At 35.0% G+C, this 19,226-nt stretch overlaps 1 protein-coding gene across 1 annotated transcript in view; it reads left to right on the top strand.

The window, feature by feature from the left end:
• ANKRD26 (ankyrin repeat domain containing 26) overlaps positions 1–19,226 on the top strand; it is a 111,164-nt gene that overhangs the window by 65,476 nt on the left and 26,462 nt on the right. Inside the window, exons 20-28 of the mRNA XM_054716586.1 lie at positions 691–904; positions 2,463–2,646; positions 3,178–3,315; positions 4,408–5,364; positions 6,873–7,025; positions 9,921–9,991; positions 10,324–10,417; positions 14,724–14,836; positions 16,666–16,795. Of these exons, the coding sequence (XP_054572561.1) occupies positions 691–904; positions 2,463–2,646; positions 3,178–3,315; positions 4,408–5,364; positions 6,873–7,025; positions 9,921–9,991; positions 10,324–10,417; positions 14,724–14,836; positions 16,666–16,795 (2,054 nt within the window). The remainder of the gene's footprint in view (positions 1–690; positions 905–2,462; positions 2,647–3,177; positions 3,316–4,407; positions 5,365–6,872; positions 7,026–9,920; positions 9,992–10,323; positions 10,418–14,723; positions 14,837–16,665; positions 16,796–19,226) is intronic.

Genomic DNA, 19,226 nt, shown 5'->3' with positions numbered 1-19,226 from the left:
TGTGATCTCTACCTGCCTTTGTTTACCAGACCCTCAGCTTCATCCCCTAAGTCAAGGAGTCTGGTGGACTCTGCCTCAGTTCCTTCTTCCTGCTTTGTGGCCTGGAAATTCTCTCAAGGCAGTGAGCTGGGACATTCATTAGGCTCACTTCATTTGTTTCAGGAATCATTGCCTTTATTACTTGAAGTCCATTGTCTTGAAAGTAAGTTTTTAATGTGTTATGTCTGTTTTGTTTTGGCTTGTTTCAGGTAGGAAGATAAATCAGTACCTGTTGCTCCATCTTGCTAGAAGCAGATTGCATAGAACTTTTGCAGGTGCTGTAGAGTGTCTAGACTGCTCTCCTTCCTCCTTTGTCAGATTGCTTCCTGCTCATCCTGCCTTTGTCAGTGTAGCCATCCCCTCCTGGGAAATCTTCCCTGGGCCCAGTCTAGGTCAAGTTCTGTTATGTAACCATAGAACTCTGTTTTCTATGTATATATCTGATTTATGATGATCAGTTTATTTGTCTTTCTCCGCTGCTAGACTTTACGCTAAATAAGAGCCAGGGGTTTTGTCTGTTTTATCTGCAGAGCTTAGTATTCCACAGGATAGGTACCCTTCAATGTATGAATGAATGTGAATATGCACAGTTCTTTATGTACAAATATAATTCATATATTTTTCTATTTTCTTGTTTTCTTTCTTATGCAGATTCTATTAGCTTATTGAAAATCCAGGATGCAGTTCTTTCATATGAAAGATTAATAGAACTTAGAAAAAATCACTGTGAACTGCTTACTGGGAAAATTAAAAAAATGGAAAAGAGGATTAGTGGACTACAGAAGGAGCTATCAGAAACAAAAGAAATGAAATCACAATTAGAGCATCAAAAAGTGGAATGGGAACAAGAACTCTGCAATTTGAGGTATTGAATAATTTGATTTTAAAGAAATATTTGAATATTTACTTTTATTCTACATATATGTAGGAAAAGTTTTTCAACTGCCTTCTTACCTTCTAAGATTTTATAGGGAAGAACACTTCTTTAGTAGTATGGAGTATGTCATTTTTGGAAATAATATAGCAATTTTTAATAGTGCATACTTCTAGTAATAAGTTAATGTATATTTTTATATATCATTTGAATAACAATGTAGAAGTTCACCAAATGGAAACCTCATTATTTATTTAATAAATTGAATTTTGGTTGTTTTTCATTATTGTGTATTATAATTAATGCTTCCAGGAATGTCTCATATATGTTTATTTCTACATTTTTTATTATATACTCTGAATAAATTATTTAATAAAGTATTAGTATTTGGTTACATGTAAAAACTTTTAAAAAGGATTTTTATTCATATTTCTAAATTGTTATCAAGGTAGTTCACACCAACAGAGTTATTAAATGACCATTTTTATCAAGACAGAAAATTAAAAAAAACTAATGCAGTTTTAGTTTTAATATATGCATGAAATGAAAAGTAAAATAGAAAGTGATGACTGATTAGTTTATTCAGCATCTTATACATAGATAAAATTAATTAAAAGGTCCATACTGAAAGGTCCATACTCTTTATTGTTGACTTAATATGAATTCTATTTTGTTCTAATAAGGATTATAAAGTGAACTATAAAGTAAATAATGACCGACAAGAGAAGGTGTGGCTCAGTTGGTTGGAGCATCGTCCCATACACCTAAAGGTTGTGGGTTCAATTCCTGGTCAAGGCACATACCTAGGTTGTGTGTTTGATCCCCGGTCAGGGCAACCAATCAGTGTTCTTTTTCACGATGATGTTTCTCTCTCTCTCTCTCTCTCTCTCTCTCTCTCTCTCTCTCTTCTTCTCCCTCTCCCTCCCTCCCTCTTTTTCAAATCAGTAAGCATATCCTTGACGAAGAAGAAAGTCTTCTAAAAAAAAGAAACAAAAAGTATAGAGTAACAGATAAAGACTCCCTAGACTAGTCTTAGAGTACAGTAGTCAGTGGATATGTCTTCTGTAAAAGACATCTGCAGATGCTGCCTTTCACTGTAAATCATTTTAGGGGTACCTATATATTTTGTCAAGCTCAAATTTTATTTCTAGTGAATTTATAAACTTGTTTGTAAACAACTGCTCTTTTTAATTAGTAACTAAGTTATTTTTCCTAATGGAAGAGTAATTATGACTGTGGGAATAGGCTAATTTCAACTTTACCTTCACTGAATAATTTCACATTTTCTTTCCTATATTATTTACCAGAGTTATTATTGACTAAAGCTTACTAAGTAGAAGAATGTTTTCTCATTGCTGCCTTTCAGGTATATATAACTTTTGGAAGAGATTTAAGTGAGAAATAAAAACATGAGACCTGGCAAGGAAAAAAATGCAAGAACATAGGAATTTAATTAGGATAATAAACCAACATATGTACAACCATATTATAAAATGAACATTTTATTTTCTAATAAAATGAATTTTAAGATAAGTGTATTTAACTGCAGATTTACCTTAAAAGAAGAAAAAGAGAAGAGAAGAAATTCTGATTTGTTATATGACAAAATTAGGGAGCAGTTGAGAAATAAAGAAGAGCAATACATTAAAGAAGTTGAAGCGAACCAACAACTTGAAACCACTCTTAGAACACTAGAGATGGAATTGAAAATTGTAAGAAAGAATTTAAATCAGGTAAATTTATCTTTGGTAAAATTTCTTATTTCTTACAGTATTTCATCAATATTTATAATATCCCCTTGGTTTAATATGTATTATTTAAGTGTAAAACAATTCAAAAATGTTCTCTCACTCAAAATATGAACTATGACACATATAATTAAAACTATCAATTTATTGCAACTTTTGACATCTAATAAATGCTATGTTTATCCTTTCTAAATGAAGAAATGGAAGGTAAATTGAGTTTAACCATTAACATAAACATTAATTTTGGCTTTTTAAAATGTTTAACGTGCAGGCTAAGTTGCCTTGAGACCGTGATAGAAGTCAAATGTTTCGTAAAGACATTTCACAGTACTGTTTTTTTTTTTGCTCTTTAACAAGTTAGCTGTGATTTAGGTTTAGATTTGAGTTTTTCATGGAAGTTAAGATCCTTGTGTTTGAAAAGGCTATCTTCTTTTAACAGTTTTTTAAAGGTTCTGCTCTAAGCTTATAACTTCCTAATTGGTATGAGTGCAAAAAACTAATGAAATGTGTCTCTAGGTTGTAGAAGAGCGAAATGACATTCAGAGGCAACTCTCTCGAGAACAGAATGCCAGAATATTACAAGATGGAATTCTGACCAATCACCTATGCAAAGAAAAGGAGATAGAAATAGCTCGTAAGAAAATGAATTCTGAGGTATTTTATTCAGTAATTTTCAAATGCTCTTGTGCATGAATTTGTGTGCATATATTTAAAAAACCAATACTGAATATAATGGAAAGTATAGAGGGTTTTAAAAGCATATCTCTGTGTTTGTGCACAATACACAAAATCCTGAATTTGCTTGTTTTTTTAACCTCTCCATTCAAGATTGTCTATAAATGAATGAGTTCAGTGATAGATGTACAAGTGCTTAGGACAATGCCTAGATGATCAGTTATTAGTAGATGTAGTTCTTATAACTGACTATGAAAATATTAGAGAAGTAGTATATCTATGGGATATTCTCAGGGAAAAAAAAGAATTATAGGAAATTTAATCTGTCCTAATATATGCAGGGTTAATATTCTTACTGTGGGGTAGCTATATATTCAGAGTGTACAATCAATATTTATTTACTTTATTTTAAAGATTTCTACCTGCTAAAATAAATCCTATGAACCTTTTCTTTCAGTTTCTTGTTTAAGTTTTTAAAATAGGTTTTAGAGAGAGAACAAAATCCTATGAACATTTTCTTTCAGTTTCTTGTTTGTTTAAGTTTTTAAAATAAGTTTTAGAGAGAGAACAAGGAAGAGAGAGAGAGAGAGAGAGAGAAACATCAGTGTGAAGAGAAACATCGATTGGTTGCTTCCTGCACAAGGCCTGACTGGGGATCAAACCTGAGACCCTTTGGTCCATGGGATGATGCTCCAACCAACTGAGCCACACTGCCAGGGCTGAGACCATACACTCAATTTTTAAATGTAATCAGATTTATTAATCTTTTATTTTATGCCTTCTGGGTTTGTGATAATTCAGAGAAAGGCCTTTCTAATTTTGAGACTCTTAAAAATTCTCTCATGATTCCTTTTTCACTTTCATGGATTCATCATCTTAGATTAAATTAGAACTTTGGGGAATTGTATAAATTTGGAGGTTTGGATCCAACTCCATTTTTTTCTAGTGGGATAACCACTTATTGCAACCTTTTTTATTATATAAACATACAGGTTATCCTTTAATTTCAGAAGATATCATGATATGTCATTTCAATGAATTTTCGCTTAAAGTCTTCTTTGTTTTACTTAGGTTTCCGATAGTTATGAAAAAGAAAAAACTTTGTTGCATGAAAATCACATGTTTCAGGATGAAATTACCAAGCTAAGACTGGAAATAGACACAGTAAAAAATCAAAACCAGGAAATGGAAAAGAAATATTTTGAGGACATTGCAATTGTCAAAGAAAAGAATGACCATCTTCAAAAGACAATAAAACTGAATGAGGAAACATTAACAAAAACAATATTTCAACATAACGGACAGCTTGGTGTTCTGACGGCTGAGAATACAATGCTAAACTCTAAACTGGAGAATGAAAAACAAAACAGAGAAAGACTGGAAGCAGAAGTTGAATCATACCGGTCTAGACTGGCTACTGCTATACAGGATTATGAGCACTGTCAGACATCAAAGAAAGACCTACAATTTGCTTTCCAGCGAGAAAGAGATGAATGGTTTTGTTTACGGGACAAAATGAATTTTGATATGTCTAACCTAAAAGATAACAATGAAGTTCTTTCTCAACAACTTTCTAAAGCAGAAAGTAAATTCAATAGCCTAGAAATTGAGCTTCATCACACAAGAGATGCTCTCAGAGAAAGAACATTGGTTTTAGAAGGTGTACAAAGAGACCTAAGCCAAACACAGTGTCAAAAGAAGGAAATTGAACACCTGTATCAAAAGGAACAAGGTAAAGTGAATAAATATGTTGGAAAGCAGGGATCCTTAGAGGAGAGGTTATCTCACCTACAGAGTGAAAATATGTTGCTCCGACAGCACCTGGATGATGCTCACAACAAAGCTGACAGTAAAGAAAAGACAGTCATTAATATCCAAGATCAGTTTCAGGATATCATAAAAATATTTCAAGCTGAAAGTGAAAAGCAAGGTCTTCTGCTGAATGAAAGAAATAAGGAGTTAATCAATGAATGTAATCATTTAAAAGAAAGAATGCATCAGTATGAAAATGATAAAGTGGAAAGAGATGTAAGTATCCTGAAAGGTAAATATTTTTCAAATTTCCTAAAAGAAAATTCAAAGTAATATTTGATGATGGCTAATTGTTGAATCTAGCTGAATATTAAAAATATATAGATTACAAATGCGTTTGCTCGATCAGCTTAAAAGAAGACATTGTATCCAGCAAATGAACATTAAACCTGAGAGGTACTTTGTTTTGAGTAGAGACATTGTGTTGCCCATGAAATTTTAAGAGTTTAAGTTATAGATTGTTAATAGGTTTATAGATTGATATTAATAATTTAGTCTTATACTGATAAATAATAATTTTAATCTTTCTGTCACCATATTTTAATACCATTGGAAAGCGGATAAATGGAAATGCTATACCTAAAATTATCATTTTGAAATTAAGATTCAATTAAATATATTATCTTGACAGTTAAGTTCAGATTTCCCAGGTGAACTGAAGTGTAGATGTTGTATCTCATAGTATCTTTCCTTCAGTGGCTTCTTATACATTTTAGTAGTTATAATGTTATTTTTATTCATGTCAATTTGAATTAAATTTGGTAGTGTTTCAGTCTCAAGTAATATATTCTTATGACCTCTCAATTCTTTAGAAGCATCTACTTAATTAAATCATATTTTGGGTCAAGTATGACGAATTTTAGCAAAACTATACTTGATTCAATCTTTCCACTGCTATTTGCAATTTTCTTTGAATATTTTTACAAGTAATTTACTCATATTTCTCATTTCAAGGCGAACTTACTATCGTTTGGAGATAAGTTTCTCCAAAGAGAAAATTGTAGCTTTCTGTGACTTATTAATTTGGCATTGTATCTCTATTCAGACTAGTGAGGGGTGGCAGGATTTATGTGTAGCAGGGAGGGAGGCCAAGACCATTGGAATGACTTCACTTTTCTTCTAAGATCGGAAACTATTGGAAGAATTTGAGCAGGAGATTGAATATGCAAGGAACTCTAAAGTTACTTGAATACTTGAAGCCTCTGATAAAAGAAAAAAGAGAATGTTCTGCAGTATTGAATTTCCTACCACTTGATTCACCTACGTACCCATTTTTCTTTCAGACATCAGTAGATTGTAAAGATTTGAGATTCATGAGGGGGGAATTAAGAGGGGGGTTGAATCAATTGTCTAAGTAACCTAATACTGATTAGGCAAGAGGATTACATTTTCTCTGTCTTTAACCTGATTGAGCAAACAGGAATGTGTCCATATGAGAAAAAGAAAGCAAATGGATGTAGGTGGTGATATTTTTCCAGTTATATATTATGCTAATAATATATGATTCTAACAAAGTACAAACAGAATGGGGCAAAGGTAGGTTTATAGTTGTTCAGACAGAGAATAATACAATAATTAATAAAATAACAATACAAGAATAAAGTCTGTGTTTCACGTATTCACAACTGTAAACCTTCTTTTGCTTCATCCTGTATGTGAAGTTATTTATTATTAACATAACTTAATAATAATGTAATTTATAAAATCAGAAATATCTTACCTAGGCAGTTGTGAGACAACTTCAACAAGAACTGGCTGATACACTAAAAAAACAGTCTATGTCGGAGGCTTCATTGGAGGTTACATCACGTTATCGTATGAATTTAGAAGATGAGAAACAAGAGTTAAAGAAGGAACTAGATCAAATCAGAAGTCAGGTATGTATGAAATTTAGCCTGTCATCAGTTAATCTATAGCTGGTTAAATAACAAAGTGTTTTAGGGTACTGCTTTTCATGGGCAGCTTTCTTTTGTATTTTTATTGTAATTAATTATAATTTTATTGTCTTTATAATGTGTTTATTTCTGAGACCCTGGCTTTAATTCTGCCACTTATATTTTATAGTTTTTTTTTCTCTTAATAATATTTACCCTTAGGAAAGTTGAGAAAAATGCATCATTCTTCATGGAAGTCAAGAGAGTTTTTCTACTAAAGAATAACTTTAGTGATATCTCCATTATCATGATGAGACAGTCAGGTGAAATCAGAGGATAATATTTAATGGGATGTTGCAGAAAATTGTTTTATTTCTTATCTTCACTTTGGTGAATGGATATAGAATCTATTTATATCACAGATTTCAGAATAACTTGTACAGGAAGTTCATTATACAAAACAGTTGAAGTAGGCATAGCCTTCATTTCTCTCCCTTAGAAATATTATAAAAGCATGGAAATATTCAGATCATTATAATATGTACATCCACAACAGACAATTAAGAAAATGAAAATTAGATCCACCATTGGATTAAAAAACACACCTGTATTTATATAATTCACATATCATATAATTTGCTCATTTAAATTGTACATTTCAACATTTTTGACATATTTAGAGAGTTGTCTACCTGTCACCTCAGTCAATTATAGAATATTTGTATTATTCCAAAATAACAAACTCCACACCTTTTAGCTGTCACTACCAGCTTCTCATCTCGCCCTGCACCAGGCCACAACCAGTCTACTTTCTGTCTCTCTAGATTTGCCTGTTCTGTGTATCTCATATATGTGCAGTCTCACAAATCGCAGCCCTTTGTGACTGGCTTCTTTGACTTCCTGTCACATGTTAAAGGTTCATCCATATTATGACACATCACTATTTTATGTATTTTTTTCTCAGAATGATACCTCGTTGTGTGGCTCAACCACTTATCCATTCATCAGTTGATGGAACTTTGTATTGTTCTCACTTTTTGGCTGTTAATAATTCTATGTACATTAGGGCACAAGTTATTATGTGAGCATGTTTTTCTTTCCCTGGCATTGGATTTTCTCCTCTGAGAGAACTGGGCTGATTTCAGCATCTCTTGGCCTTTACTCATGTTATCCACTCTGTCTTTTCAGTCTCTATTCTTCTTGCTTAATCCTGCATGTATTCAGACCTGGCTCCCAATCTCTCCTTCTCCATGAAGCATGCTCTGACTGTTCAAACACTCATTGACCTCATTCTTTTCAACACTTGTCATCTTGTCTGTCCAGAACAATTTGGCCCTCAGTTTTACATTTTTTAAATTATTTTCACGAAAGATAATCTTGTCTAAGTATAAGTTTGTCTTTGGGGCATATTATTAGATATGATGATTCCTATCCTTGTATAACTTGAAAATATTTTAGCTTAACTATTGTTAGGATAAAATTAAATACTTTATACTACACCATACTTTCTTCTTGTAGATGTTGACATAATCATTTATTTTCAATGTATTTTAAGCAATTAAATATAAATATAATAGAGAATTGTTTAATCAGAAGCTCATCTTTTTTACCCTCACTGTAAGAAAAAAAATATATATAAATCAGCCTTCCTTGACTATGCAGCCAGAACTGGGATTTACAGATTTATAGCACTTTGCAAACTCTGGAATGGCTTTTCTGGTATGCTATACCACATCACCTTAATGTACTCATCAGAGTACTTACTAAAACAGCCCAACATAAACAGTTCCTGGAAATGAATGGATTTGGGAACTTGGATTTAGCAATAAAAAACACACCTGTATTTATATAATTATCTCCATGTTAGCAGTTTTCTCCTATAAGTCATGTACTCAGTCCAGGAGGTACTGTTTGCATTGTAGCTCGAGATGATTGCCCACTGATAAGTGCAAAGAGGAAGTATGTTATAAATTATTATAAGCAGAAAAGTACTGTTGGCTAGTAGAATTGGTGAAAGCTTTTTGAAGTACTGGGCCTCCTGCTCCCCATTGGCTGCCACAGTCAATGGTATGAAGAATGATTTCAGAGTAACTTGTACAAGAGATCAAATTGACATACCATTTGCCTAAAGTATAAAATTTTATTAGAACATAAAATATAGCAACAATAATAATAATGCTAACTACAGACCCTTAGCGTATGCCATGGGCCACATACTCTTCTAAGTACTTTACATATGTTCCCAATTTAATCTTCCCAACATCCTAGTAAGGTAAATGCATTATTATCTCCATTTTACAGATGAAGAAACTGACACAGGAAATTTAAGTGACTTGCTCAAGTTCGCACAGCTAATAAATGGGGGACTTGGGATGCAAACCCAGACATTCTGGCTCCTGCTTAGAGTCTGCCTCTCAAGCTATTCCATGAAACTTCTAGGTGTCAATGAAAGTGGCATGTTAACTCTCATAAGCACTGGAATAGCCATGGCCATTCACATTTGTGAATACTTAAAATTATAGTTGATGAGGTGCTTCAAATACAAAATACAAATGTTTATCATAGGGTAATTTTCTGTTTTAACCCATTTGACCAATTTATAAATTTGTATATTTATTTGATACATATAATTTTAAAACCTGAATAATGTTTTTGTTTTAGTACTAGCGGAGAGGTTGTGAACTTTTCTGGAAAGGGCCAGGTAGTAAATATTTTAGGCTTTGTGGGCCATGAGGTCTCTGTTGTCACAACTCAGCTCTGCTGTTTGGCACAAAGTAGCCATAAAAAAATGCACATGAAAGAGTGTGGCTGTGTTGCAATAACATTTTAGTTACAAAAACTGGTAGATTTGTACTAGACTATCAGTAGTTAAAAGTATTTTTTTCCCCTTTATTTTAGTTGCAAGAAGCACAAGATCGATGTACTGCGGCCGTAAGATGTGCTGAGGAGACGCAAGATCACGTGCAAAAGTATAATTTAAGACAGCACAGAAAATATTTATAAAGCAGATGAGCAGTATCATATGAGAATTAGATCAATTATTGTAGGAAAAACATCTGTGTTAAGCTGGATAAATATTTCAGCTTTGAGCTATTTTGAAATGCATAATTTGTGTACATTATCTCTAAATTTTGCACATTACCCACAAAACACAACTAGAAATATGGCCTAATTGCCAAATCATCTACTTTTCAAATTTTAAGATTTTATGTAATTGCACCTTCAGAAGTCTTTTTCAGAAATTATTTGGTATTTTTTATATCTATGTGTGAGAATAACTATTGTAAAATATACATTTTAGGCTTGAAATTGAAAATGCCAAGTTAAAAGTTACAATAAAAAAGCAAGAACACAAAATTGAACAGCTTCAGACAAACCTGTCGGGAAACAATTCGGTAAGTCAATCTCTTAATTTCCACATACTAAAAATGAATTTTTATTTCTCTAGTAGTAGTATATAAGATATTTTGGACATCATGAAAGTCTCACTGATTAAAGTATTTATTGTATTCATATGGTAATACTTGCTTCTAGTAATGTAATTCCTCTTTATAGAGGAAATTTACTGAATTCATAAAATTAATGGTCTTTATAGTAAGATTTTAATAAAAAGATTGTGGTAGTCCAGAAGCAATATTTGATATATATCACATTTTCTTTATCTATTCATTTGTCTAACATATGGGTTTTTCCAGCTTCTGGCTATTGTTAATAATGCTGATATAGACATTATAAATATTTATTTGAGTCCAGAAATTTGAGTAATGATTTAATCTACAATTCTCAATTTCTCTTGTAATATAAACCCTTCAGTGAGATTTTGTAAATGAATTACTTTTAATGTTCTAATTTGTTCTCTTCATCAAGAATGAATACTAGGTCATTATACAAGTGTTTTTTAAAAGGAGTATATTTTTTCCCTTTGCTGGATTTTTCTAGTTTTTAAAAATATATATTTTTATTGATTTCAGAGAGAAAGGGAGAGGGAGAGAGCAATAGAAACATCAATAATGAGAGAGAATCATTGATTGGCTGTTTCATGCATGCCCCACACTGGGGATCAAGCTTGCAACCTGGGCATGTGCCTTGGACTGCGATCTCATGGTTCACAGGTAGACACTCAACCACTGAGCCACACCAGCTGGGCCCTTTGCTGGATTTTAAAAAAGAAAAGAGATGCCAATGAAAAAGTAGGAAAGGCTGCTCAATCAGGGCCTTACATAGCAACATATTACTTCTAGCACTGCAAATTTGCAGATTATTTATTTTCTATTCACTTGTGCTAATCAGCCTTTCAAAGATTTAACAATCCAATCTCAGAAAAGATGGGTGTGTAATCCAGTACTTTAATTTTTTAATGAATGCTGAAAACTACATAACTCATTACCCAGCAGAACAGGTTTCCTCTGCCATTCATACTTTCATCTGTAGGAGAGGCTACCTATAATTTAAGATCAGAAGATTGCACTGTGAACCCGAAGTTGGAGCAGCCAGATAGATGCACCTACCAACTAGTTTCTTTCCGTCTCAATAGCTAGGTTCCTGCAGTTTCATTATACAAGGTATACCTATCAGGGGAACTAGAACATTGTGTTGGCTGGTCCTTCTTATGGCTGAAGAAACATTTAAATTTATTTTTTTCTGGACTTTATATGAATAAGTCATATTGTATTAGCATACTTTTCATACCATACAAGTGAAACAATATATTAATAAGGAGTTTTCTGTGAATTAGAGTGCCAGGAGTTATTACCTTAAAATTTCATACAAAAATCTCTTAAGGTATCAAAAATTGAAAAATTTGTAAGAATACCCAAAATTGATTAAGCTTATACAAAAATAATGAGAGATTTTTTGTAGATTCCAGTTAGGTTTATGACATAGAATTATTAGCCACCTTAAGGCCTACCCTGTGAATAAAAAATTTATAGAGTAAACATTTCAACCAATTTAATCAATAGACCTAACTTTTCTGAAAGGTTCTCATCTCATGAATCCCCATGCCAGATACTACCTGGGTTAGGATATTTGACCAACACCATATTGTGGTGAAGAGTCTGAATTGGCAAGAAGATAGCTCCAGTTTTCTCAAACCTTCAAACCATATAGTTGAGTATGCACGTGAAAAGAACTTCAGAAAACTTCCATAGGTCAGGTCTCTATGGAATAGGAAATTATCCTATACTCGAGGTCCAGTGCACGAATTTGTGCACCAGTGGTGTCCCTCGGCCTGGCCTGTGGGATCAGGCCAAAACCGGCTCTCCAACATCCCCCAAGGGGTCCTGGATTGTGAGAGGGTGCAGGCCAGGCCAAGGAACCCCATCAGTGCATGATCGGGGCCAGGGAGGGACGCGGGAGGTTGGCCAGCTGGGAAGGGACCGTTGGAGGGCTCCATGGCATGGCTGGCCCATCTTGCTGTCCCGATCGGCCGGACCCCAGCAGCAAGCTAACCTACTGGTTGGAGCATCTGCATCCTGGTGGTCAGTGCACGTTATAGCGAGTGGTTGAGTGGCCTTAGCATATCATTAGCATGTTACACTTTGATTGGTTGAACGAACGAACGGACAGTTAGCATATTAGGCATTTATTATATACTAGAGGCCCGGTGCACAGATTCGTGCACCAGTGGGGTCCCTCAGCCTAGCCTGCACCCTCTCGCAACCCAGAACCCTTCAGGGGATGTTGGGGGACCAGGCTGAAATTGGCAGTCCTACATCCCCCAAGGGATGTAGTAGTGCACGAAGTGGCAGGTGGCTGGGGAGGAGCTCGAGCTGGCCTGGGCACCATGCCGCTCCTGATCATCCAGGCTCCACTGCGCCTGCTGCTGCCACCGTTTGGTAAGCTTGCTGAGTGGCACTTCTGCTGTGGGAGCACACTGACCACCAGGGGGCAGCTCCTGCATTGAGCGTCTGCACCCTAGTGGTTAGTGTGCGTCATAGCAACCAGTCAAATGGTCAACCAGTCAAACGGTTGACCGGTCGCTTAGGGTTTTATATGTATAGATCCTATATAATAAAGAGCTAATATGCAAATGGTCATCACACCGTAATGGCTCAGATACTCAACATTGGGGAGAGAGGAATGGGGACCAGCCAGGCACAAATGAGCTCACAAGAGCGGAATGGGGACCAGCCAGGCTGCAGCCTTGGAGAGAGACAAGCTGCCCACCCCATGGTCCCGGGCACCTGCAGCTGCGACCCAGGTGAAGCCACCTGCCCACGGTCCCCTGCAGCTGCAGCTGGCCCGGGCGAAGCTGGCCCAGGTCCTGGGTGCCTGCAACCGGCCAGAGGAGGGAATCCTGGGTCCCAGGTGCGGGGCGAGGCAGAGGCGGTTAGGGGTGATCAGATCAGCAGGGGAGCAGTTAGGGTGATCAGGCAGGCAGGCAGAGGTGGTTAGGGGCAATCAGGCAGGCAGGCAGAGGTGGTTAGGGGCAATCAGGCAGGCAGGCAGGTGCGTGGTTAGGAGCCAGCAGTCCCGGATTGTGAGAGGCAGTCGGACATCCCCCAAGGGGTCCTGGATTGGAGACGGTGCAGGCCAGGCTGAGGGACGTCCCCTCCTCCCCCCGTGCACAAATTTCATGCGCCGGGCCTCTAGAGGGATAATAAAAGGCTAATATGCAAATTGTCCCCGTGACCAGGAGTGCAACTGGGAGTTCAACCAGGTGGTGGGGCCCCTCCCCTGGCTGGCCCTGCCCCTTATCGCCCCCCGCCCCCCGACCATGATTGGGGGCGGGGTCAGCTGACCAACCACCCTCAGTGCCTACACCTGGCTGGCCCTGCCCCCGATTGGCCCCTCCACCCCGATTAGGGAATCTGGTTTGAAGTGTTGTGGTTTAAGGAATTCAGAGAGAATTTTTTAAAAAGTAATAGAGTCAAGTCCTATACATCAGGGTTACTGTTTAGAAACAAATGGGGTTAGAGAAGTAGAGGGAGGGTGTGTGTGTAATCATTGTTATCAATTATTGCTGAGAAGTAAATCAGGATACAGGGCTAAAGAAAAAGATGACCCTCAAATTTTTTTAGTGCAATTATAGGATTGAAAATCAGATTCTTATGTAAAAGAAGAGAATAAGTATTAAAAATATGAATATGCGGATGAGACCTTGCATTATAGAATGTTAGAGTTTAATGAAAAGGGAAAAGAGGATGGTAGAAAAAGCTTCAAGAATCAAAAGTTATGTTTTTATGAAATATAGACAAGACAAACTTTATTTAAAAAGAAACGTGTTTAATAGAAAAGGAGAAATTGAAACCTCTGCAAGAAAGTTTACAGAGAATGAGATCTTTAGCTCATCCTAAAGTCAGATTGTCATAAAGAAATGGGAATTTTTCAAAGATTATCTTAGTAAGATGGGATTTAATACAACCTAGAATATCTTGAACTATTGATGAAAATGTTTCTAAGGCATCTTTAGAAATTAAAATGTCAATTTTTTTTTTAAGACTTAGTATTTTATATGTAAAAACCTCTGTTTTAACAAATGCTGGCAATTTAAATACCAGAAAAAAAGTGATGAAAATATAAAGTCAATTTAAGCTGCTGTAAGAAGTCATTATTTTTTAAGTCTACCTTATTGGCATCAGGTTTATAAACCTGTTTACACATATTATTCATGAACTATTGAGAAATTGTATTTTTAAGAAAGAAGAGTGAGTCTCTAGATTTTAAAAAGTTAATTTTCTTCAAAAATGTTTTTCCAAGTCTCAGGATGAAAAGGAACAGTTAAAGAAATATATTGAGTCAAAACAGTCTTTGGAATATAGCTTGGATCAAGAAATGAAGAAAAATGATCAATTAGAAAAAGAAATTACCAGGTAAGATTTTAATATTTCAGAACATTCCTACCATTCATTAATATTCAACTGTCATTTTACTTTATTAAAGCCAAAATACAAATTTATATTCTTTCTGTAATTTTCATAATTAAACAAATTACCCTATTTAAAAAATTTACTTAAGAAACTCAGAGCACAATCTGAAACTTTTTTGAGTGCCAAAATATTATATTTAGTCTTTACTGATTCCTAAAAGTAATGAGGATACCTTTTGCATATCCTGTCAATTGCACTTTTCAAGTCTACCTTGAATTTTTATTTCTGCAAGGTATCTTTGCTCTCTGTGGTAATCTTTCCTATGTTTAGGAGTGTGCTCTCCTTCAGCATTGAAATAGTTTAATATCTAAAAAACTATCTCTGTCATTGCTTAACAACATCAAACATTATCTTGATTTGGCTTACGTTTCTTTCTCCATTTTTAGTGATAAAATATATCACATATACAAAAATGTATATATGACTTTAAAAAGTTGTGTAATCATGTTTTTATATCTCATTAAAAAAAAAAAAAATAGACCCTGGCCGGTGGCTCAGTTAGTAGGAGCTTTGTCCCATGCACCAAAAGGTTACAGGCTAGATTGCAGGCCAGGACACATACCTAGATTGCGGGTTCAATTACCAGTCGGGGTACACATGGGAGGCAGCTAATGAATGTTTCTCTTGCTTGCTTTTCCTCTTTCTCTCTAAAAATCAATAAAAACATCCTTGGGTGAAGATTAAATTAATAATAATAACAATAACAATAATAATAATAATAATGGACTTTCCCAGTGTCTGGGAAGTTCCCACATGGCTTCCTTCCTGTTGATTCGCTGAGCACTTTACTAGTAAGTTTGTCCTCTCATTCTCATCAGTGTTTTTCCTCATTTAACTGTCTTTCTCTACAGTTGTTTTGTATCTCTTTCATTTTGTTAAGATTGTGCTAGCAAGTATCTCTTCCTAAAACAGTCTTGAGCCTGGCCGGTATTGCTCAGTGGTTGAGCCTTGACCTATGAACCAGGAGGTCATGGTTTGATTCCCGGTCAGGGCACATGCCTGGATTGCATGTTCGATCCCCAGTGTGGGGTGTGCAGGAAGCAGCCAATCAATGATTCTTTCTCATCATTGATTTTTCTCTCTTCTCTCTCTCTCTCCCTCTCCCTCCCTTTTTGAAATCAATTATATATATGAAAAAAAAAATATATATATATATATGAAAAAGTTGATGGGTTTTAAAATCTTTATTTAAAAAAAAAAGTCTGTTGAAGAGACTGTTACACATTATCTCTGATTTCCTTTCTTCTAAAGCCCTGCCCCTTTCCAAATTTTCCTTCAACTCAGACTTCAAATATTTTTCTTTCTTGCTTCTCTTTCTATTTTGAATGACCACCTTGATGCTTTTTGTTGGTACTTTTCTTCTTTTCTTCTTGTTGTCAGTAGGTATCAAAAGGTATTTTCGTGTCTTTTCAAACATTCACATGTAATTATGCTTTTCTATTTCACCTTGGATAGTGATTTCTGGTTTCTAGTTGATATTTAATAATAGGCTAATGTTTTATTTAATATACTAAAATTAATATTAATAATAACTTATTTATAAGAATTCTGTATAGTTACAATATTAACTCTGTATCATATATGTCATGAATTTTTTTTCATGTTATTTATATAATATTATAATTTAGTAGTATAGTTTCAAACAATATTAGATTGGAACAAATGAAAGGACATAATTTATAGATTTATATGACAACATAATATCTGTTTAAATAATTATTAAATATGTACCCTTAAAGAATTTGACTTACTCATTTTGTACATTTCTGCAGATTAAAGAAACTCTTAAAAATTACAAAAAGGAAGTTAAATGAATATGAAAATGAAGAGCTTAGTTTCCCTGGAGATTTAAAACCGAAACAAATTGAAATGGATATTCAGATTAATATATTAAAACATAAGGTAATTTTTAATCAGTTTTGGGACCACAAAAGTTGGGGAAATATATATCATTTGATGCTTTGAGCAGTTAAATATAGATTTTTCTATTAATTTTATAGACTTGATATCAGTGAAAAAGACAGCTTTTTTCCTGATCACTTTTCTATAAAAAGGATGTACTGTTAATTCTCCTATCTTGAACCCTGATAAGAAGCATACCATTTCATTACAGGTCCCCAGGCACCAACACCAAATAAAAAACTTTTGGGGAGTAACAGCTTTATTGAGATATAATGCACATACCATGCAAGTTCACTCATTTAAAGTGTACAATGCAGTGGCTTTTTCTGTATTCAAAGAGTTATACAATGATTATCACAAATCAATTTTAGAACATTTTCATCACCTTAAAAAGTAACCCTTTGCCCTTTAGCAACCACCCTGTGCAGGGTGTCTGTCCACTCTCTCCTCTTCCGAGCCCTAGGGAACCACTACTGTACTCTTGGTCTCTATAGATTTGTCTGTTCTGCACATTTCCTGTCAATGGGATCACACAATATGTGGTCCTTCCTGACTGCCTCTTTTATTTAACATAATGTTTTTAAGGTACATCTATTTTGTAGCATGTATCATCGGTACTTCATCTCTGTTTATTGCTGAATAACATTTCATTGCCTGGAGTGACCACATTTTTCTGTGTATTCATCATTTGGTGGATCTTTCTGTTACCACTTTTTGGCATTGTTAATAATGCTGCTATAAACATCCACGCCCAAGATTTTATGTGAACATATATTTTCATTCTCTTAGGAATATACTTATAAATGGAATTGCTGGATCATATCTTTAACCTTTTGAGGAACAGCCAGACTGTTTTCCAAAGTGGCTGACCATTTTACATTTTCATATGCAGTGTATGAGAGTTCCAATTCCTCCACATTCTTGCCAACACTGTCATTGCCTGTCTTGATTGTAGCCATCCTGGTGGGTGTGAAGTGGCATCTTATTGTGGTTTTGATTTGTAGTTTTCTAGTGGCTAATAATGTTGACCATCGTTTCTTGTGCTTATTATCCATTCGTATATCTTCTTTGAAGAACTGTCTATTCAATTCCTTTGCCTGATTTTAATTGGATTTTTTATTATTGAGTTGTAAGAGTTCTTCATATATCCTAGATACAAATTCCTTATTAGATAAAGGATTTTCAAATATTCCTTCCATTCAGTAGCTCACCTTTTCACTTTCTTGATGGTGTCTATTAAAGCACAGAAGTTTTTGATTTTGAAGTCCAGTTAATCTATTTTTATCTTTTGGTTTCACAACTAAGAAAGACATCCAAATCCAGTTATGAAGATATACACCTATGTTTCCTTCTAAGAGTTTTGTAGTTTTAGCATTTCCATTTTGAGTTCATTTTTATGTATGGTATGCGTTAGATGTCTAATTTTATTATTTAGCTTGTGAATATCCAGTTGTCCCAGTACAATTTGTTAAAAAGATTATTCATGTCTGATTTACTTGTTTGGCACCCTTGTTGAAAAGCACTAGGTGATAATGTGAGGGTTAATTTTTGAATTCTCCCTTCTAATTCATTGATCTATAAGTCTGTCCTTATGCCAGTACCAAATCAAATTTTATGAGAACTCCTTCCCAGTCGTTTTGCACATTACCAGTTGTTTTATCTATAATAATAAAAACATAGTCTATGCTAATTACACCGGACGACCTTCTGGATGAAGCCGTGGTGGCGGGCCCCACCGAGGCAGAGGTGGCCGCAGTGGTGGTGGGGGCCAAGGCAGCCTCCGTGGCAGCGGGGGCCGAGCCCCTTGCATGAATTTCGTGCATCGGGCTTCTAGTATAATAATAAAAAGTCAGTGTAGTGGAATGTTTTTAACTCTACTTTTGTGAAGATTCTTTTCTTCTTGATAAAGCCTGTGGCCAACTTATGTTTTGCTGACTCTGTGATGTGATGGAAAAAGTAGGCTTACAAAGATAATATCCATTTCTTTTTTCTCCATGCAAAAGTTTAATCTCTAACCCAGTGCCTCCCACTTCACTCCCATTTCCATTAAAATCCTGGTAACAGGATCTTCTGACTGGATGAAAAGGGGCCACATGCTAACCTGACTAGCTCAGGAAAGGCCTGCATAATGGCCTTGCAAACTCAGAGACCTAAAGTAACTACAAACAATAGTCTGAAATTAAAACCTCTTAATTAAAAGTCTATGGTGGGTAGTCATATCTTAGGCTGGTTTCTTTCCTGACAAGGATCAATTTTGATCTTAACTGAGCCTAATTTCTTTTTGCATCTAAATAACATATCTTTGGAATGTCAGGGTAACTTGTAACTTCCCTTTTTTCAGATCCCTCAGGGTGGAGACCACAAATTATCCCATTATTATTGTTATCGTGTTAATTGTTGACTGATAACTATCCCGTACCCACCTCTGTAA

Source organism: Eptesicus fuscus, chromosome 5 (genome assembly GCF_027574615.1).
Source record: "Eptesicus fuscus isolate TK198812 chromosome 5, DD_ASM_mEF_20220401, whole genome shotgun sequence".
Classification (NCBI taxonomy): Eukaryota; Metazoa; Chordata; class Mammalia; order Chiroptera; family Vespertilionidae; genus Eptesicus; species Eptesicus fuscus.
The sequence above is the reverse complement of the archived record's forward strand: the minus strand, read 5'-3'. Positions and strand labels throughout refer to the sequence as shown.